The sequence below is a fragment of the Prunus persica genome, chromosome G1 (assembly GCF_000346465.2).
Source record: "Prunus persica cultivar Lovell chromosome G1, Prunus_persica_NCBIv2, whole genome shotgun sequence".
Taxonomy (NCBI): domain Eukaryota; kingdom Viridiplantae; phylum Streptophyta; class Magnoliopsida; order Rosales; family Rosaceae; genus Prunus; species Prunus persica.
In genome coordinates this window covers 13313679-13336895 of record NC_034009.1, presented here as the reverse complement: position 1 = coordinate 13336895, position 23217 = coordinate 13313679, and the positions used below count along the sequence as shown (strand labels likewise).

Sequence of the window (23217 nt, the reverse complement as noted above, 5' to 3'; positions counted from 1 at the left end):
TATCCCTTTTCTAACTTCAATATTTATTTTTATATGAAATTGAATAACTTATTAATTTTCAAGTAAAAAAATAATATTCCAATTGAGAATTGTATTAAAAAAATAATTTTTATAATCCGGTTCAAAACCGAACCGGAACCGAAACTAGTTCAAACCAAACTGGACAGCTTTAGAATTTTTTATTATTAAAATAGAACTGAACCAAACCGAATGAATAGTACCGGATCGATTCTAATTTGAAGCAAAAACTAGTTCAAATCGAACCGTGCCCACCTCTAATCTCTGCTTATTTTGAAAGCAATTTTGAAAAACAACCCAGAACCTGCTTTTAAAAGCTGCTGTCAAAAGACCACTGCTTTTAAAATAATCGGGATATTTTATTTTTACCAAACATCTTAAACTGCTTAACTTTAAAGTGAAACAAGTTTTTGTCCAAAAAAAGCAATCCCAAACGGGGCCTAAGAACTCTCAACCATCAAAATAGTGATTTTGCTTATAGAAAATCAGGTTGTAAGTTCAAGGACAATAACATTAATATTAGGATAGATCCCGCCATCAAGATTTCAAAATATTTAGACTAAACCCAGATACCTTTTCAATTTTCTATTTACATTTTCCACAGTAGGTCACATACAACGGAGAATTTTTGAGCTTGTGGATTTCGGAGTTTTCAATGCGCTGCTTCATTAGATTTACAAGAAGAAACTAGAGGAGAAAACATTCGTTGAGAGAGCTTCAATCAAAAATCTCCTGGGCTTCAATTATGCTATGCTGGCTGGAAAAACAAAGAAAACAAGAGTTGGAGAAGTTTGAGGGTCACACAATATAATAAACAAAAGCTTGTACAGAAAAGAAAAAGGAAAAACAATCAAAGCAGTAGATTAAAAGATATTAGCCATACTGATCGTCCTTTGCCACCCGATAATATTTCTCTGCATGCTGGCGTTGGCCAATTAGTTGAGCAAAACGCTCATCATGAGTAATTACAATCAGCTGAAAGTTTTCCTGGCCCTTCCGGTCCTCCATAATTCTGCAGAAAGAGGGAAAATGGGAAATTTTATTTAAGTTAATATCCAGCAATGGAGTCTCAAATGAGAACTAGTCTCTTCATACCTATGGAGAGCAGCCGCAAGACTGTCTGCATTTGGGCCATCCAAATTTGTAGTCGGTTCGTCTAGTGCTAGTATTCCACAGTTGAGGCAGAAAGTTTCAGCTAAAGCCAACCTTATGATAAGGGAAGCGAGGACCTGAAAACAAACCCCAAGTTTCAGCTTTCCATTTCTCCTAATACGTAAAGTAATGCGTTCAAAGATCACTTACCTTCTGACCAGCACTGCATCTTCCTCTCATTTCGAGCTCTGCATCACCGGTCTGCATGAGAACCTGACATCATGCAGTGTCAGCAACGTGAGAATGGCTAGGGAAATTAAAGGATGTGCGAGAAGTTTAAAGGAAAACATTCATACCTTGTAGCTATAAGAACGAGTCCCAGCACCTTCAGAATCAGAATGTATACATATGTAGTCTATATCTTGTCCTCTGTATGTTTGCTGCCACAACTCCCTTATAATTTTATTTATTTCCTCCATTTTCATGGTGTGGAAGCGCATCAGTGCTCTGAAGAAAAAGGAAAAAGGAAAAAGGAAAAAGGAAAAACAGATCAGAGATAACATTATAAAGAAGATGCATGCAACAAAGATTTCATCAGTTGACTGCACCAATTATATGTACTGTGTATATATTAGTGTTTCTCTCTGAAAGACGTCCATCTTTTATTAAATGACGGATTTGCAATAACATGTCAATAATGTCCAGAGATTAATTACTGGAACAAATACATATTGACAGGTTATCAACAGGTTGTCAGTAGAGACTGTTGACATGTTATCGACACGTTATTGCAAATCCATCCTTTCCTTTTGTATATGTACACGCATAATACCTATTAATGGAAAACTAAGATGAGGAATTGGTCGAAATTTTGCAAATTTTCTGATTGTTAAATGGAGATAGCCAACAAAGCTTCAATATGACAATAACATATAACTAGAACATTCAAGTTTCCCTGGTCATGTTCTATCTTTTTAAATAGAAGAACTACTAAAGATATATTAGAGTGTTTTTGCAAAAGAAAACATTATGCAAATTTTGGTAGCAGGTGTAATATGTGGCATGCCGGATAATCAGGCGCCCAATGGGCAGTTTTATTTTTTCTATCTTTTTCTTATTATAACTAAAGAGTAATAATTGGATTCTTTTGTAAGGGGAATTAAGTAGATGAAAATAAAGCAAACAGTGATCACATTATCAATAAATAGTCATTTAAACATTATGGAACTGCAAATAAGAAACCAGAGAATAGTAGCAAAAACAGTAAGAAGAAGCATCATAGTAACAATAACAACAACAATAATAATAATGATCATAAACAACATAAACATAATAATAGTAGTAGTAGTAATAATAATAGTAACAATAATTAATAGTGAACGATTTGTTGGTTAAAAACAGACTATTGAATCGACAGTTGGGCTTCTTTTTTGGTTATATTAGAAAAATACGGAGGTTCATATATAGATAAACATAATTTTAAAATCTAGTTCTAGAACCTCACTTGTCAAGGGCATTGTAGTATCTGTCCAGGTCCTTGTTTGCCATCTCAGTTGTCTGTCATAAAATATTCAGGATAATAATAGTAAGATATGAGCAGTAAGGAGAAGTATTTGCTGCTTCATAAAGATGTCATACCTTTAGCTGGATTAGCTGATCAAAATACCGCTTGTCAATTTCCTTGTATTGTGCCTGTTTGAGATCACTTATATCCCTTGAAATATTTTTCTGGTAAACAGACATGGTTCCACGATGAATGTTTAACTGCCAAAACGAATAATTTTATAAATAAAATTTGTAATTTCAATAAGAAGAAAAATGGATGTAGAACCAACAAAGAGGAGATTCTACCAGAGGTGCAATATATAAAATTGTAAACTTTCAGAACATGTAACAACAACTCTTATTGCTTTTATTTTGAGCTATTGAATTTCATAGTGTCTTCGTATAATTTTAAAATCAAGACTAGAATAGTCACCTACAATCTCATTTATATGCTCAAAATCCCAGATAAGTGAAAACAATATAATTATGGAGATCATAATTTACTGACCATCAAGAAAAATAACTCTAAGGATAAATCCATTTAAATTTGCCCTAATTTCTTTTTATTATCTAAAAAATACTAGTGTTTTTGGGCCTGCTAGTATGCTGAGCTGTTAAGCATGACCTTGTTTCTCCACTCAAATGTGATCTAAACTGAAACCGTTTGCTTCAAGGAACCCAGATCCAATTATGCATAACTCACTACGAAAAATCTCTAAAAGCATACTTGGCACAACATAACCCAAGCTGATTGAAGAGAATATGAGTTGGCTAACTTCCTCAGCAACAACAAACTATTCAACGTCACTCCATTACTTGAACATGCACCCCAATGAACAATAGAAGCTTTCTTCCTAATAACATTCTTAGACAAGTACACTTCTCAAGGCAGCTATTTCAATGGAAAACATGAGATCCAGTCAAACAAGGATGCACTAAAACGTCAAAATTTAGCTTGACCAAAGAAAGTATTAAAGGCACCACAAAAAGGGCAATGCAAGGTTAGGAAATTAAGGCAATGCAAAATAAGACTATAAATGAAGGTAAAATCTTATAATTTAAAATAAAAACGTACACAAATGCAGAAAGATACCATATCCATATAAGCATATCTACTACACTTCCAAATTTTCTTTTCATTCCGCCTTTTAAATAAATTCAGTTCTGTTAGTTCACAAGAAACTTTAGCAAGTGTCCATGTAAGTAAGATGAATATCACCTAAAGTTTACTGGCCATGCTTTCAGGAGCAATGAAACAAAGAATGATATGTGTAGAACTATGAATACCTCTGAAAGAAGCCTCTCCCTCTCCTGTGAGAGCTTTCCAAATTCAGCTTCAATTTTGGATTTCCCACCAATCTTCAGAATTCTGTCTTCCAGTGATTCAATCTCATGGGAAAGTTCCTCTACTTCAGCTTTTGTTTTCCTGTAATTCAAATTATCCTCGATATTTCGTTTTAACTGATCTTGATTCCGCTTTAATTCTTTGCTTTTGTCTAATTCAGTTGAAATTTCCTGCTTTCTAGTATCACAACTTTGAAGTTGAGATTCTGATAGACATTTATTTACTTGCAGTTCCTGCAACTTCTCTCCTTTCTTTTCATCATTATACCTGGTAGGAAAAAAAAAGTTTATAGAAACGATCAAGTGTATACAAGAGCCTTAAAACCAGTAACTCAAAAGTCAAAACTTACTGTTTAATTTTAGAAATAAGCGCAAGTAGTGCCACAACTTCCTGCTGGTATTTTCCTTTTTTTTCAGCTTGCTCCTCATATTCGCGATCAAGTTTAACTTTTAAGTTATTGTAGTCACGAAGTAATTCATCTTTCTCCCTTGATAAAGGGCCATGAGCCTCTTCCAAATGCTGAAATTTTAAGTACAAGCATGATACATTACAATATAGAAACCGTAAAACTTCAATCATAAGGAAACAACACAGAGAAACTTGATAAATGTAAGAAACAAGAGTTAAGAATTGTTATTGAACATGGTAAAGCCCTATATCCACTACAAATGTTGCTTATCCAACCCATCGTTGTATCTATACAATCAAAATTCTCATAAAATTTAGTGGACCAGCAAATGAATGTGTAAAAATAAAGCAATCCACAGAGTCAAAATGTATGCCACAACTTCTAGCAAACTTTTTTTCTTTTCCAACAACTTTGATCATCTGCATTTAAACTCTGCCAAACGCATTCAAGCAACCACAGCGACAATCAGAATTCATAAGTACTATTACATTAACTTTATATTGACTTGACTGTTTTATAAGACTTATGAACAACTAATAACACCAGAATATACTCGACATTGCTTTGCTAGATATGTATGTACTTTTCTTTATCAAGTAAATCAGTTGTACTAATAAAAAAGGACAAGAAAAGACACCAAGATACAGAAGTATAAGTTTGGCACGTGTAGTGAAGTAGTGAATCTATGAACTCTTTTTCTTTCCTGCGAATCTATTAACTCCAAATAACTACATCTACCACCTATGCCTTTAGCATTGAACAAGTGCAAGAGAAGATTAAAAACACATTTTTTTCAAATACATGTAACATAAAGTAACTTCTTTAACCCCAAAATCCTCCAGTCCAGTAGTGTGGACTAACAATAGTTAACAGCTCTAGGTTTCAGCACCCCAAAGTCAAAAGAGAGTGTCACCAAGCAGCATTTCTAAACAATTTTTCATGCATAGTGTTTCTCTGCCACAGCTTATGGCTCTGCATCTCAATGTGCTTTTATTTATTAGATATTCTCTAAGTAAAACCTTTGAACCCCACCAGCTTTTCCATATTTGCAAAGATAATGAAATAACCTTTTCATCAAGATCAACTTGACTCTTTTCCTCAGTCAAACGATCCAACTCTGCTTCTACCCTTTCGACATCACGCAAGATATTAGCTACCTTGCCTTTTTCTTCCTTTAGACTGTGCCACCGTATTCTAGTGTCTGCTAAATCATTTTCCATGTACCTTCGTTCTTCCCTTAACTTCTCTAGTTCATCACGCAAATTATCCCTGTTTCCAGGAAGAAAAAAAAGAGGATATAACTACAACAAATAGAAAATAAAAATAAATTGTCAAGTAGAATTAATTTAGTATTGAAGGGTGTCAACAAGAGTCCAATTATAAGAAAATATGAAGCTAAAGTCCAGAGACAAAGGAAAAGAAATATAATGGACATATATGTCAAGGTGCATTCCCAAGTGGCTAAGCTTTTCTTGATCAAATATTCTGATAACAAGAACAAGTTACCAAATGATGAGTAGATAGTTAGAAGTTATACTCTCTACTACGCAGACCATTCAGCTCCGATTCAATATCTTTCAGGGATTTCGCACCCTGCCCTTGATATTCAAGCTTATACACCAACTCATCAACTTGCTGCTGCAATGTTTGTATTTCTTGAAATAGTCTGTCAGCAGTTTCAATGGGTTGCACCAGGGCCTGAATTGAGTCCTTATCAGCCTTCACTTGAGCTGAAACAGCTAGCACCTACAAAAGAAAAGCAAAAAGATCTTTAAAGCAAAAAGATCTTTAAAACAAAATGATTTCATACAAAAGATAAAAAAATGTCTTTCAAAATTAAGAATTCATTCAACAACTTGTGGACAAACTATTACTGCATCCAAGTGATAATACCTACATTCAACTCATTAGCCCTTCTCCTATGGACAAAGTTCCATGACTTAAATGAGAATGAGAGGATAGTAACAAATAGAAGGAACTGAGTAAATGACTTTCGGACATATTATCCTGTTCCCCTTGTCATTAATCTAATTGTCGCTCTAAAAACTGCTCCCATGGATACCAGAGCATGGTGACCAAGTGATGCAAGGCCTGCAGGGAGTCGGAATCGTAATCTGGATATTTTTAGCTGAATAGCCAGCACAATGTAAAGTGAAAGCAATGGACCATGAGACAACAGTAGGTCGTTAAATAAGTCAAAGCAGCGGACTATGAGTAAAAGCAATGAAGACCTAAAGATTCGTACATAATGGCCAATGTTTTGATTCCATATGCAGTAATGGTCTAGCAAATTTCACAGCGTTGATCCAGTTTTGAATGTAATGGCTTAGTCATAGCATTCAGGAGGCAAAAGTCGTTGGCTTTTTGTTTCAAAGCATAGAGATGGTTACAAGTCTTGAGGGTAATTCAAGGCATAAATGAGGGAGGTAGATTCGGAGTGGTGTTTGATGTTCAAAGTAGTGCTTGCAAGGCCTTGAATCCAATCTGTCAGTCCAAACTCAAAAGTTGTTCTAATTAATAACTTAATATACACCCTTATGTAAAAAAGTCAATAACCTTTCAACTACACCCATATGCAACAAAGTCAAAATTCATTTTATTCTGAAATTCGTTGACATCAACAGTTAATGCAGCAATAGCACATCCACATGCACAACTACTACCATGTTCTTCATGGTTTTCAAAGAAGGAAAATGCTTTCAGAAAAGAAACCATTATAGAGGATGAAATAATTGATGCATTACACCCTTATGTAAAAAAGTCAATAACCTTTCAACTACACCCATATGCAACAAAGTCAATATTCATTTTATTCAGAAATTCGTTGACATCAACAGTTAATGCAGCAATAGCACATCCACATGCACAACTACTACCATGTTCTTCATTGTTTTCAAAGAAGGAAAATGCTTTCAGAAAAGAAACCATTATAGAGGATGAAATAATTGATGCATACTTAAGAAAATTCATTCAAAACTAATTCAGTGAAGAATTGTTGCATATCAAATATTATACAACATGACTCACGAATTCAATATCTGACATTATTATCAAGCCAAATACACTAACCACGTAATTTGTTTTTCATGCAATGCAATATGAATGAGTAGATATACAACAAGTATATGCAGAATGGTGGCAGTATTTTCATAGAATGATTTTTCATTTTTCAAGTTCAATTTCTTGAGAGTTGGCCAGACAATAAATGGGCTCGACCATGATATTTAAAAGCAAGGTGTACCCAAAAAGATAATTACATCATTGAGGGCCTGAGACTTTTGTTCCATCTCTTCACTAAGGTCACGTAGTTCTTTCTCCGCATTAGGGATTGTTTCCTTTCCAATGTTAACATATTCTTCATAAACCATGCGGAGCTTGTCCAATTGCTGAAAAAACGAGTCAGCACTCAAGGACTCTGCTGCCAGCACTTTTATTTTCTCAGCAGAACTTGCAGAATTCATTCTTTGCTGTAAATTACCATAAAACATTAGCCCAATTCAGCAAGGTACGTAAAAAATTCATATTTCAAATGCACCCTGCTTAGAAAATGTGAATAAGTGATGTATTCCAACCTTTTTAACAAATTCGTCTTCCTCTTTGAGAGAGAAGGGGCGTTCACAGCAAGGGCAAATATGATTGGCACGCGCAACTCTTTCAAAAGGATCAAACATTTGTCGCATACCATCTGCAAAGTTGTATTTCCTAGAGACAAGACACCAGATGCAGAATCAAAAAATTGGAACTATGCTGAACATGTTGATATAGATTTTTTTTTTTTTTGAAGATAACATATAGATGCATTTAGTTATTATTTAATATTAGCCTAGTATGTAAAAATAAGAAAATGAACCTTTTCTCAACATCTCTTTTCTCCTTAGCTGAATCCAAAACTTTGGGATAGGAATCAGCAGTAAAAGATTGCTGATCTAGGGCCTGAAGTTTAGATTCGATATATCTCCTTTTTGCTGCATTAAAACAGAATGTAAAGAACAATGTGTATGATTTAATGGAATGCACTAGTTTGCGAAACCAAAATTTTCAGAGGCAAGGCATGAGCCTTTCAAGCCTCAAATTATTATAATAAGAAAACATAAATAAAATATACAAGTATAACATTAAAAATTTAGTATCACATACCCTTACTTTGTATTTGACACTGTTTATTCTAAGCTTTGGTATTACAGTTTTAATTTACAAAGCATTCTTGTGTATGGAGTCTTATTTTATTTAGTACTTTTATGTATCTTTTTAGTAGCAAATACTTAGTTTAGCATTTTTTGTTAAATTTTCAATTTATTTAGAATTGGCAGTTTTTATTAGAAATATCCTCTAAGTGGGCAGCAGCCTTTGGGCTTTAGAAAGTAGCATGGGCTACATCCAATAAGCCAATATCTTCTGCCCAGTACACTTAGCACGTTATTAGTTCTTCTTGGTCTTCCTCATCTTCTTTTCATTTTCATCTTGTCTTCTTCTTGTTCTTTGCATGGGTTACTCAGATCTGATGATGATCTGATTCTTCTTCTCTCATCCAATTAACCCATCAGAGAAACTATGATTGATATGGTTCTATTGGGTTCGTGATGAAGGAGAAATAGAAGCTGGGTATTTTTAATATGCAATGGTGAGAAGAGGAGCTGGGTTCAAAATCAGGTGGCATGGGGCCCTATATTCTCAGGCATCAAAGGCTTATGCCTCTTCCACCTTCGCGCAAAAGCGCTGCGAGGTGTGCGCTTTTCCAGATTTCCGCACAACAGCCCTACGCCCATGGCATTTTCTGACTGTCTCGCCCTGAGGAGCTCCTTGCCCACGCCTTTGAAAACATTGTGCAAAATAAGCAGGAAACAACTGAAATGATGGGTGACACCAGCCATGCCAGTCTTAAAGGTCAACAATTGGTAAAAAGGAAACAATGTGTGTAATCAGTTTTGCAAGGTAGATACAATAGTTGGATAAATGAGATATGATCACATCTGGAAATTAAGCACAAACATAAATATCATCACGTAATGTTCTGTCCTTGAAAAATAAAGTACTTACAGTCCATATCTTTACGATGCTTGGAGAGGTTATTGTTAACTTCTTGTACTCTCATTTCCAACATATTCACCTCCTTCTCTGCATCGCGAGATTTGGCACTCAAGTCATCAAACTCCTTGGTAGCAGCCCTGGAATACGAACATATTGAAACAGACCCCAAACAATGAAAACCTCTAACAAAAATCTTGAAACCCCTTAGAAATCCAAAATCTTTAGTTCAAATGAGATGAAGCAAGGCTTAAAATCTGAGAGTCAAAACTCAGTTGCTTGATCGTCTTTACAAAGTACAAAAATTGGCAGAAACCAGAAATGCATATATGGCTGTGCACTAGAATCTGAGATGATGACAGAAAACCACACATCTAGCAATAGCACTACATGTACTATCAATGTATCATGAAATGATGAGGTTTCAGGCTTCTGTCATCATTTTTCATGTTCGTAGTAGAAATAAATCAATTGTTCTCATAATACTGACAATTACGTATTAGAACCAATGTTTGGAAAGGCGAGGTGCTAGGGTGAGGCGTTTTATGCCTTATGAGGTGAGGTGTAAGCCTCAAAGCGTTGAAGCGTAAGCCTTTCGGGTATTGAGTTATTATAATTACAAAAATATAAAACAGCTATTGAATGTATTGAATGCCACTCTAGAGTATAAATTAACCATCAAACTTGTTTTTTCAAAATTTCTCTTACTATTGCTCAATTCTTTACCATATATCCTTTTGGTTATATTATCTCTCTAAGTCTAGTGCCTTTCTACCTAGTTCGAATAGATAAAAGAGTAGATTATGTATGGAGGTGGACTGAACTGATGGTGGAAGGTGGGAGGCAGTTTCTGTTGGTCTGTTTAGGAACTTTGGCTTTTGGGAGAGGGAAGGAATAAATGGGTAAACTGGTTTCTTTTGAACAAAACAGTGCGTGTCTAATGTTCAAACTTAGAACTAAAACGCACAGCTTTACTAAAGGGACACAAAACAACACAGCCCGTGCAAACGACGTCGTCCGGAATCACATTTTTCAAATAAAGGAACTCTGTCTTCCTCGCGAGGCTTGCGCCTTTCACAGCGCATCTGCGTTTAGCGGCCGCCTCGACTTCAAGGCATACGCCTTTCATGACATTTGCTAAACTGAGCTGCGCCTGGGGCGAATCACCGCTGCCTCGCTCCAAAGCGCGCCTCAATGCGTGCCTAGGCATGCCTTTGAAAACACTGATTAGAACATATCAGTCCTCCAATTACTTTAAACACCTTCACACATTGTATCTGATGAAGATAGCTACTATCACCTTCGCGCATCCTGTTTGTAAACATTGGTTTCATTGAAAATGTGACATGGTACAAAGGACTTCACAACAGTTAACCCCAAAAAGCATAGAAACACCAAAGTTTCCATTAATCATACTATGACCTCACATTTGAAGCAATTGTCAAGTTGCGGTTGAAACTTGAAACCCCCAACTATGAAAAATCCCTGTCACAAATCACAGGCTAGACTGACTTTCAAACAATAAATCATTCTGCTTATAACTGATATTCCCGAAATACGATCAACAGCTGATTATAATCTATATACTAATTATGCCAAACATATCTCCTCCACTGCAATCCAACCTTCTGTTAAGCGCACCCCTCAAGTGTCTAACCAGAGTCAAGTAACTGATGGCAAAAGTAGCTAAATCTTCTCAATATGTATCTCAGAAAAAAAAATAAAATGCATGGAAGTTGTTCTGACAAGTTGATCATGATAATGGCATAAGTTGAGTTAACAAAAGGAATAATCACCGAAAAGGCCATTATTCAGTGTGTGTGGCACTCTGTAATAGACTGCCTGTTGTGTAAAAGCAGTATAAGTTTATATGAATTTAAGGAAATAAAGACAAACTATTATGCCTTTGGAGCATAAAAAAATAAATAAAAGAACACCAAAAGGGAATGGAAATGACATTCATTGACACTGAATATAGCTTGACATGTGACACCAGAAGCAAAACAACCAAAATGTGGCTTGAAATCCAATTGCATGATAAAACATTATGCACACTCAATCTTATGATTCCACATTTGGGATCACAACAAAAGCGGACTTTTCATAAGATGTCATGACATAGAATAAAAAATAAATACGGGACAACCTCAAGACTTGAGTGATTTCCTTGTTGAAATCCTTCTCAGGAGGAAGCCTCCCCTTTAACATTCCTCTAATTCTGTCCTTGTATTCATCAATTCTGGAAAGAATAACAAAGAAACATCATAATCTTTGAACATGAATATATGATGAATAACACAAGAGCGAGAAAGAGAAAGAGAGGATGCTGGGGGGAGGGAGGGAGGGAGGGGAGTGGAGTAACGGAGACAGAGACAAACAGAATATATCTACATCTTTCTATGTTTCTTTTTTAGATTCTCCAATTCTGTCTTCTTTATAGACAGCTTTACTCTGTCCTCCGAATCAAGATCCAGAATGCTTTTTTCTCGATCAGCAACCTTAATCATTTGCCCAATGCTATACAGCTCACTTTCCTTTTGAATTATTGTTGATTCAAATTCTCTTCTAGCAAGCTGGTTCTTCTTTCTCTCAACCTCAATCGACTGCAATGGCAAAGAAAAATTACTTCCATGTATCTTAATCGTGTTATTTAAACCTAAGATTCTGAATCCCAATCATGACCACAAAGCAACATCATCCTCACCATGTTTTTCTCTTTCTCATCAATGTGAGAAAGATCAACATTTGAAACTTGAAGTTCAAAAGAATCACGTTCATTTTCCTTTTCCTTAATGCGTTTTAAAAGGCCATTCTGCATGAACCACAATTAGGAAAGGATACATAAAACATGAGAAAACCACATTTGGGGAGGCTATCTAGTGTGCATTCTTAAATGCAAACCTTTATGTCTTTTTTAGCTTTCTTTTGAGCTTCATTATTATTCCAACGACCATTTGCATCCATGTAGCGGTCCCATGCTGTCTTGAGTTCGAATTCGTTTGATTTCTGAAATAACATCCTTTTTCAGTCAGTGCTTCTAAGACCCAAAAAAAAAAAAAAAGGACCCAGTACAATTTAAAATTTGTGAGTTTACTTCACTTTAAGGTAAATTCATTAACACTTTAGTATGAAAATACATACATTATATACAAACACAGATAAGATCCTATACATATTCCCAACAGTCAGCACATTGTGCTTGACAGATTGCTTACTCTATAAAATACTAGTTTAATCAATTCTAAAATAAATCATTTAGTCTTATAAAAAATAATTGAAAAAGAGTCTCTTCAGAAAACTAAGAAAGAGAAAAGGCTTTCTTTTCCTTCTGTTGCTGGATAGTTAAACAAGGAATTCCTAGGAAAGATTATGGTTCTCGGGTATCCAATCAATTAATCCCTCAAATAGGGGAAGCCTAAGTGGAAAGGAAAGAGCAGGGTGAGGTGTAAGGGGGGAAGCCACAAAATTGAAAGCTTTGCTCACTTGTTCCAAGGCTTGTTTAGCAAGCAGCGAGTGGAGCGCATAAGCCCCTTTGGAGATAGAGGTGAGAACTACACAAGCTCGTAAGTAAAGAATGGAACGTAGAGAAAGAGAGGAGAGAGAAGAAGAAGAGAGAAAATTGGTGAAGTAATGGGAGTTGAACTTATTAGCAAAAACAATTTTAATGACAATTATTATAATAGTTATGAGTTATTCCTGAAACAACCGAAAGCCTTTGTGATGCAGAATGCATATTATTAGTTTTCCTAATTCTACTTGGATTAGTTTTCCTATCTCTTATTAGCTAATTTGTTTTCCTAATTCTTAAAGATTCCTTCTTGTTAAAAGGATCTCTTATTAGTTAATTTGCTTTCCTATTTCTTAAAGTCTACTTTTCCTAGATTAAAAAGGGTTTTGCCTCTATAAATAGAGTTGTTTGTAATTTTTTAAGGCAGACTTGATTAATGATAAATTTCCTTACTTTAAACTCTCTGATTCCTTCCCTTTCCCTTAGTCTCTTCGATCTCTAGTTCTTCTCCTTGATCCCTTATTTCTTCTATGTTCTATTGCTCAAGCGTTTACTCTAAACTTACGGGCTGTTTACTCTAAACCTACGGGCTGTTCTACATCAATTGGTAATCAGAGCTCCCTCGCTTTCGTTTGCGTTTGCTCTCTCCCATGGCACCCCAAACCGTGGCCAGCCTTGCAGAACAATTTTATGCGTTCCAAGACAAAGTTTCTGACGATATAACTGGCATGGAAACCCAACTCTCCAAACTCAGCGTTGACCTCAAAGACGAGTTGGTACAGGCTCCCACACATCGTGTGAAGACGGACCTGGCCATCACCAAACTCCAAGACTCCGTTCAGTTGCTTATCAATCACTTTCAGGCTGGAGATGCTGAACCTTCTTCTACCTCCGCATTGCTCTCGAGTTCCTCTACGCCAACACCAAAAAGTGGCCTTCTGCCCAATCCACCAGTGGATCAAAAACTCAAGGCCGTGCCATACGGCATGCCTCATAGCTCCACTGGGCTCTCGCTTGATGATCCCAAGGCTCAATTGGAGCCCCCCTTTTCTTTTGGGTCTTTGCCACCTGCCCATTATACCCAACACACAACGGGCCCTTCTACAGTTCCACATGATCAAGGCACTCATCCCCCTCGCCAATTTGACAACGATGTCATCCGCCTCATCAAGCCTACCGCTCCTACTTTTGATGGTCGTGGGGATCCTACGATGTTTCTTGACTGGGTTCAAGCCATGGAAGATTATTTCTCCTAGTACAACTTGACAGATGCTCATAAACTTCGCATTGGTAAGATGACGCTACAGGGAGCCGCTAGACAATATTGGAATTCGGTGGAGGAGCAACTATATCAATTTGGACAGCCGCCTGTGACTCTATGGGACGAGATGAAATTAAAGCTTCGCGAACAATATCTTCCCACCTTTTATCGCCATCAATTGTATGATCAATTATGGACCCTTTCACAAGGAAGTTTGACTGTTACTGAATTCCACGCTCGTTTTATTGAACACAAGATACGTGCAGGGATTCGTGAAGAACCCGACATCACTATGTCTCGCTTTATCCATGGTCGATATCAGGCGTGAAGTCCGTTGATTCCGTCCGCATATCTTGGAAGATGCATGTTGCCATGCACCGGAAGCTAAAACTTTTTGGGGCCCACAACGTATATATATTGGGTATTCCGGGCTCTCTTCCACTCCTACTCCAAATCGTCGTACTCCTAGCTCCACATATGGCGTTGCCGGTCCACATGCTCTTACGGTATCCACAATAGAAAAAGGACCAGCCCCATACACGGCTGCTCACATCGAATGCTATCGTTGCCATGCTAAGGGCCACATCGCCTCCCGTTGTCCACACCGAACTTTAACCATTAGCTCCCTCCATGAGGACTCTTGTGTGGACATGTATGTGGAGCCCCTTGAACCTATTTATGATCCAGAACTTGATAATTGCTATGAGGAGGCGTTTCACCAAGTGAGTGTCATGCGTTGTATTTATTTAGCATCTACACCTCCACCTCTTGATTCATGGAAACGCACAAGTATTTTTCAAACCTATGTCCCTAGCAGTACCAATAGATGCCTACTAGTTATTGATGGGAGAAGTACACTGAATGTTATCTCTAAAGCTGTTGTCGACCGCCTTCACCTTCAGGCCGAGCCCCATCCTCATCCTTTTCATGTTGGCTGGGTAGATAACTCCAAGTTACCTGTTACTGAAAGATGTCTTGTTCCTCTTCAATTGGGTCCCTGTCACGAGCAACTTTATTGTGATACCCTACCCATGAGTGTCGCACATGTGCTACTAGGCCGACCATGGCTTTACGACCGTTGTGTGAGAAGTTGCGGTAGAGAGAACGCATATACTTTTCAACATGAGGGAAAGAACATAACGCTAACACCTTCCAATCCTGCCGTCAAACCAAATAAGGATGTTCAACCAACTCTGTTACTTAGAGAGAAGGCTTCGGAGCATCGATTGAGTAGTTTATCATCTGTAGACTTTGCACACGACCTGCAAGACACTGGTGTGTCCTTTGCTCTATTGCTTAAATTGGAATCTGATAGCAACCCCACACCACTTGCCGAACCCATACATCAGTTCCTCCTTGAATTCTCTAATATCATACCTGTTGACTTACCAGATGAACTACCTCCAATGAGAGAGATTCAGCTTGCCATTGACCTTATTCCTGGTTCGCAAATTCCTGATCTTCCCTATTATCGTATGAATCCGTCCGCGCGAGCGGAATTGAATCGACTAATTTGGGTGTTGCTGGATAATTGCTTTATTCATCATAGTTTAAACCCTTGTGTTGTTCTAGTTCTCCTTACCCCCAAAAAGGATGGTTCCTGGCGAAGGTGTGTTGATAGCCGCACCGTAAATAATATTACAAGTTTCATTCCTCCTCCGATGCCGCGTAGTCCTTCTAGTTCTGACCCTACAGATCAGATTGAGGATGCCTCAGATCATGAAGTTGTGGCCTCGTCTCCTGGTGATTCTACCCGCTCTGGTTCGTTGGGTTGGAAGGCCTGCTACTGCGAATACTTGGATTACAGAAGTTGAATTTTGCCAGTTGGATTCCACTCTTCTACACAATTATCAGGATTCTCTTCATGGTCTTGATTTGGCTGCTTCCCGTCCTCCCATCATCCATACGTACAAACATCGTCGTCATCCTTAATCTTGGTTTACTCACCAGTGTCGAGTTCTTTTTCAGTGGGGGAGAATGATGCAGAATGCATATTATTAGTTTTCCTATCTCTTATTAGTTAATTTGTTTTCCTAATTGTTAAAGATTCCTTCTTGTTAAAAGGATCTCTTATTAGTTAATTTGCTTTCCTATTTCTTAAAGTTTACTTTTCCTTTTCCTAGATTAAAAAGGGTTTTGCCTCTATAAATAGAGTTGTTTGTAATCTTTTAAGGCAGACTTGATTAATGATAAATTTCCTTACTTTAAACTCTCTGATTCCTTCCCTTTCCCTTCGTCTCTTCGATCTCTAATTCTTCTCCTTGATCCCTTATTTCTTCTATGTTCTATTGCTCAAGTGTTTACTCTAAACTTACGGGCTGTTTACTCTAAACCTACGGGCTGTTCTACATCACTTTGTTTTATAGCGGATAAAGTTGTGATATGCGAGGGTCAAGAAAAATAGGGAATATCCTTATTAGAAGGGTATGTCTCTTTACCACACAAAAACACAAATGGCCTTACCCATTTACCAAATACCAACCAACGCATTTAATGAGATTTCAAAAGTAAATTTAACACAAAGCATTATAGGGATAATTAGTTAAATTCAATGATATTTGGAAGCATTTTTTATGAATTACGTAGGCAGACTTCAAAACCCCAAAGCTTGATCCTTGTGTTTCCAATTTCCTATGTTGATTACAGTGAATTTCAAGACTTTGGTGGACCCATACAAGCATGAAAGTACTGTTTGACTGCTTGGAGCAGTCATTAGCGCAAAGGCATGCTTGGAGGATACAAGCTTCAGAAGGCCACACCTACCAAGAGCCAAAGGTGAGCTTATCTTATCAAAGAATAATCATTTGTTGGTATAAACCCAAACTCAATGGATCTAGATACTAGGTCCAGTAATGTTGGATATCCTAATATCGAAGAAACAAATTAAACACATTTCTGCTAGGAATAATGATTCCAAGTTTCCAGTAAGTGCATATGTATATAGGTGGAAAGAATCAAAAGATTTCATCCATTAACATTAAAAAGATGACAGGGTAAAAAAAAGGAAGAAGTCACCTTCTTATCTTGCAAATCCTTTTCGAGCTCAAGTAACCTTGACTTTATTCTATTTGTGAGGTTCAAAGCAACTTCATCATCAAAGGGAGGATTTGGAAGAGAACCTAAATTGTGCCTTGTAAAAAAGTTTTGAATGATAGAATCTCTCTCGCTCTTTGAGGACCTATGAACCTGAAGTCAAAAATAAAAGATTTTAAATAGAACCATTTTCCACATAAATTGGATAAAGTTTGAGAATATCAAAATATATGTAATTCACTTACTTCAGCTTCGGTTTGAAGCTTGCTAATCTCCCATATAGATTTCTCTAGTGTCTTCTTAAGGACTCCACTTTTGGTCCCTGTGTCCTCCATTTCCCTCTCTAACTTGCTAATTTTAGTTTCCAAAATTGCAATCCTTTCTTCAAACTTGGTTTTCCATTCCTTCAATTCTTCATCAGTGTCTGACCCATCCAAAAGAACAAACAAGAATAGAGGTCAAATCCCCTAAAGGCATAACCAACAAAGTCCTCCATATAAACATAACATTAAATTGGAACCCAAGCAAAAGTGAAAACAAGTATAAATCAACCAGAGATTGTTAAATGAAAACAATGTCTCATGAGCATCCTACTACTGGCAGGCAGCTATAGACCTTCGTTCTCCTCAGCAAGATCTGCGTACTTTTTCTGCTGCTCCTTAAAGAGAGTGCTTCTTACAGCAGTCTTCATCGATATCTGGTCCTGAAGCTCCCGCAAATCTTTCAGTGTTGCTTCAGTATAACGAATTTTAGTATCCACATCTCTGATGCTTCCCTCCAATTCTTGCATCTGACTTTTCACAGATTCTGTTTTTTCTTGGTCTTTAGAAATACTCTCCCGAAGCTATAAAGCACGAAACATCATGTCAGAAACTTAATCCCTACAAAGTTTACATATATCAGATATACATATATATAGTAGAAACTAAGTAAATTCAAAAGAGATAATAAACAAAGAAACAAGCAAGTGGATAAGGAATCCACAAGAGAAAAACAAAAGAAAGCGCGATATGACATGAAGTTTCATGCTTTATATCAGATATTCAAGAAAACGCCAAAATGACAATCATTACTTGAGTGGTCAAATGGTTCTGGATTCAAGTATTTTTTGCAGAGATGATCTTTGAATGAATACCTAAAAGATAGAAATATAGGATCATTGAAATACAATGTAGGGTGGGCCCGGAAGGGTGTCCCTTAAACCCATGAAAACAAGGGACCTCATTTTTTAAATACATCAAGTAGTAAATTCAAATCATAGTTATAGATACTTATTGGCAATAAGACACGAGACATTATTTTATGGTAGCCATGTTAGGTGATGATATATCGCAAAAATAACTACTCCTGTGGGGAATAATCAGAATATAATCCCGCCCCGCCCCACTATATTGTTCTATGCACCATATCTAACTAAAAACATTAAGCCTCTTCCTCAAACAATTCATTTGACTGCTTATCATTTTAAGGAATCTAAGATAAAATTGACTTTTCAGCATCAAACTAATCCTCATGCACATGCAGTCCCATGGTCCTCCACATACCAGATCATTATAGGGAAAAATGCCAAGGAGTGTCCCCATGGAGTAGGTAAATTCAGAACTAGGGAACATCCTTGTTAAGGAAAGTTTCTGGCCTTGGGGTTAATTCAACAGACAACTTTGCACATAGAAACTACTATCCTACTTATAATTTGCATACATGAAACTCATAATTTTCTTAAAATGTGCAGTGAAGCAAGGGAAGACAAAACCCTGAAAATTCATAGTTCGCATATTAGAATTATCACAATAAAGGAGTACAAGAACCTTATATGCAACATCTTTCAAGGTCTGAAGATTCTCCAATTTTAGCTTGTAGGTCTTTATTTCTTGAGCTTGATCCTTGTGAAGTTTTTTTATCACCTCCAACGCCTTGGTATATCTGATAAGTAGTAGATGCCCATGATTGATAAGTTTGAACAATCATCATCAAAGTGTAAAAGAAAGAAAACAAATTACAGTAAGCACTGGCAGACTAAGCAGCAGTGAAAAGCAAAATTATGTATATATTAAGGCTATTTCAGATGTTCTAAGCAAACACCAACCAGCTCACAGGAACAGGACTCAAAACATGCAGACAGGTTTCTTGAACTACGTCTTGGGGAACAGGTAATCTACTCAGTCACATTACATACACACATACACAAGGGAGGAACATAATCTGATATCACAAGTCATGCAAACATGCATGAGAAAAAAAATCAAGTGCATGTAACACAAACGAAAAAAACTGTACCAGAGCATGTGATCAATCTGAGATCCAATCTTGGGGCACAGTGGCATGACCTAAAACATCCATTATTAATTTTTTATTCTTTTCTTTTATGCTGTGGTTTACAACTATCTTTTGGGGAGAGGGTTTCACACACAAATAATCATTGGGTTCCTGGAGTTCAACCAACTGAGGTTTACAACTATCTTAAAATGAAATTAATGACGAGAGTACTTCACTGACGAAATAATCGGATAACATCTGAAGGGATTAAGTACTGTGAAAGTCTGCTTGCTTCTATGAACGTGGCTCCTCTAATCTCCAAGTGACTCATTTGCAGAGGTGGGAGAGGCCAATTTTCAAGATAAAATAGGTCAACCATAGAGGAAATTTGTGAGCAATAAAGTGCTGATATTAAGATAAAAAAATAAGTATAAGAACTCAGGTTGTTTAGGTACATTCTCAAAAGATTAAGAGTATAACAACCACTGTTACAAAGCAAGTTTTTAGAATTCTTATTCTGGAAAACTAATACTGGTTGTGAACTCAATAGAACTTAAATCCGGTTGAATGAAAAAGGACGAGAAAGATGAGAAGAAGAACAAACGAAGAAAATGAGTCCCAAATTCCGACTTATTGAGCTTTAATAAATCAACAAAGAAAAGGAAAATTTTCATTAATTCATCTCTATTTCTCATTTTCATAGGGTAAATAAAAAAGAAAAGAAATGGGAGAAAAGAGAAAAGTTTGCTTTGGAAAATTCCTAAAAGTTTTTAGTGGCCGAGTAGGAAAAATAGAAACAAACTACGAGCAACCATTAGCAAAATTATGGACAGACGTTAACTATAAGTCACAAAGTTCACTTTCACGTCACGTGTAACAATTTTCATGTTTAAACAACCAAGAAGAACCATGCCTGAATCATTTCACAAAATCAAGGAACACGGCCTTTTCACACAAACAATTGAAGGCCACACATGGAATGAAATATTAATATACAAATTTTCCTCAATAATGGAAAGAAAGAAGAAAGAAAAGTTGTGGGAACAAACGGCAATACCGGGTAGCAGAGAAGATATCATCAAATTTTTTCTTCAATGTGGAAGGATCTTGCAAAGGCCAATTGGCTTCATCTTGGTGCACAAATATAACATTTTCCAAAATAGCCTTTGACACACCCATTAAAGCAGGGATTTCCCTATCCATATCAGCACATCTATAGCTAAGGCAAACTTTCTGCAACTCGGAAATAAAGAATCAACAACACAAAACAAAATTTGAATATTCAACAAGAATTTGAAGTTCTGATTGAAAAGCAATTGTACCTCTCCGGTGTGGGGATTAATGGTTTGAAGGACACTGTCGATGGCTTTGAATTCCATTTTCGAGGCTTTCTGCGTGAGCTGAAATGACCTAATGCACACCACATCTTTACCCGCTGCGGTTCTGAATCGAAGCTTAATCTGGGCTTTGGTCTCGGTTTCGCCGGCAACTTTCGGGTCATGGATGAAGCTGTGGCCAGACCTAGCATTGGGGGGCAACTCACCGGAGCAAGAGAGCTTCAAGCACTCGATAATAGTGGTTTTTCCGGCGCCGTTTGGGCCGACGATTAGGGTTAAGGGCTTGAAGAAGGTGATGACGTGCTTGTTCTCCGGATCGAAGCTCCGAATTCCCTTTATCAGCATCTTGTCCACCGTACTCATCTTCGCTAGCTTCTGTACTTGTCTTCTCTTCTCTTCTACTCATGCATGCATAGACGAAGAACAGAGAAACAGAGAGACACAGAGACACAGAGAGAATTTTCACTTCTCGGAGCGAGAGAGAGAGAGAAAGAGAGAGAGAGTCGGGAAATCACAGTGGAAAGGGCGGGACAGAGATATAGGCCGAGTCTAACCTATGGAATGGCCCAAGGGCCGCTGTATTTTGTTTTATTTTATTCTATTCTGAATTAATGATCTATACCATAAATTTTGACATATACATTTCCTTCTAAACTCAAACTTTCACCAACAAATAACAAATAGTCATATATTAACTTGAATGTTTTTGGGAAATAACTTAAAATGACACCCATTTTATAATTTTAACTAAAAATATCACCTCTTTCCAATTTTTGTACAACTATCACCTATAAATATAAAATTATTGTCCACTTATTGCTGATTTTTCACAAGTTCAGAAATTTTGTTCTCTCTTAGCTCACACAGCTCTCTCTCTCTCTCTCTAGCACAGCTTTCTTTCTCTATGGTATCTGTCTATCACAGCTCTCTGTGTCTCTCTTGGCTCTCTCTATCTTGGCTCTCTCTCTCTTGGCTCTCTCTCTCTCTCTCTAGCACAACTCTCTGTCTCTCTCTTTGCTCTCTTTCTCATAGCGCAGCTGTTTCTCTCTCTAGCTTCGTTATGTCTCTTTCTCCCCTATTCGATCTCTTGCTCTCTGTTTGGAATCGCGAACAGCTATGTCTTCTGAATAGCTACTTGCAACCTTGAAGCTCTAGTGGATTGCCGACCTCGAAAAGGTAGTGTTGATGGTTATTTTCTTAATATCAGTGCGATTATGTGAAATGGGTTATAGTTTGATTGTTCGGGTTTGTGTTAAATTCGTTTTGGCTTTAATTTCTTTAGGTTAGGTTTTGTTGAATATTCATGCTCATTCATCTGGATTTGTACCAATTGCATTTAGATTGGTCTGGATATGTGAATCTTGAAACTTGGGATTTTCCATTTGATGTAGTAGATCTGTATAGTGTGATTCTGATGTGTTACTGGTGTACTGCTGTTGTGTTCCTCTTATTTTACAGTCGTATTGCTGTTATATTGCCATTATATTGCTTATATATTGCTGCTATATTGCTGTTATATTGTGGTTATATTGCTATTGTATTGTATGGTTATTGTGGTTATATTGTGTTAATGAAATGTTGTTTTGTCATGGTCAGAAATGGAGACAATTGTTATTCTCGTGTGCTACAATGGAAAATGGGTCACCTCGAAGAAGATGTGCAAATATGAAGGGGTGACTCAAAAGGCTTAATAGTTCCACGGACCATCAAATTTGCTGAACTGTTGGACCGTGTGCATTAGATTGGTAATACAAACAGCAGGGAAAACAAAGTTTGCTTAAAATTCTCAGTTTTGGTGGCCTCGAATGAATGGAAGCACATAAAGATTGAGGACGATGATGATGTCAATTTTTTTATGAAGTACAATTCCGAGGTAACACCTTCAAAACTAGCTCCCTTACTCGTGAATATAGAAGATAAAGGACTGACAAATGATGTAGCTCATAGTATGCATATCACGACACATAGTAGTCGGATGGGTCATTCTTCAGTTGCCATTGTTGAAAGCAATGAAGTAACTTGGAATAATACAAATGTCACTGATGTGGGAGGTGAAGTAGGGACAGATTTTATGGATATGACTGATTTTAGCGAGGTGGAGGAGATGCATGGTGGTGATAATGTACTGAAAGAAATGAAGTGTCAGTGTACTCTGCCCCTCCTAATTTGGGCTGCTTGAACACAATTGCCCAGTTGCCAATAATGCGTTTAGGAGGAGAATCTGAACCCATCGTCAACATTATTGGAGTCAAATGGGTGAACAAAATCGGTACAATGCAGCCGGTGTAAATGATGAAGAAGCATATTTGGACAACGGGTTTTCACAAAGTGATTGGAATCCGAAAATTACAGTTGGGCAAATTTTCTCTAGTAAGAAAGCATTGTTGA

The 23217-nt window shown here is 37.0% G+C and overlaps 2 protein-coding genes across 2 annotated transcripts; one reads left to right on the top strand and one right to left on the bottom strand.

Moving 5' to 3' along the window:
• Positions 467–21392, bottom strand: LOC18790916 (DNA repair protein RAD50). The gene is made up of 25 exons (XM_020566619.1): positions 20815–21392; positions 20550–20725; positions 19045–19159; positions 17852–18080; positions 17482–17660; positions 17219–17389; positions 12336–12440; positions 12139–12246; positions 11826–12037; positions 11581–11673; positions 9447–9574; positions 8260–8374; positions 7982–8111; positions 7667–7876; positions 5947–6155; positions 5477–5678; positions 4350–4519; positions 3943–4267; positions 2749–2874; positions 2615–2667; positions 1467–1617; positions 1321–1383; positions 1114–1247; positions 902–1030; positions 467–775 (listed from the first exon to the last, which is right to left on the bottom strand). The coding sequence occupies exons 1-25, from the start codon at positions 21190–21192 to the stop codon at positions 736–738; spliced, it is 3951 nt and encodes a 1316-aa protein (XP_020422208.1). The 5' UTR covers positions 21193–21392; the 3' UTR covers positions 467–735.
• LOC109949854 lies at positions 12411–14976 on the top strand. Its single transcript, XM_020566625.1, has one exon. The coding sequence runs from the start codon at positions 13593–13595 to the stop codon at positions 14196–14198; it is 606 nt and encodes a 201-aa protein (XP_020422214.1). The 5' UTR covers positions 12411–13592; the 3' UTR covers positions 14199–14976.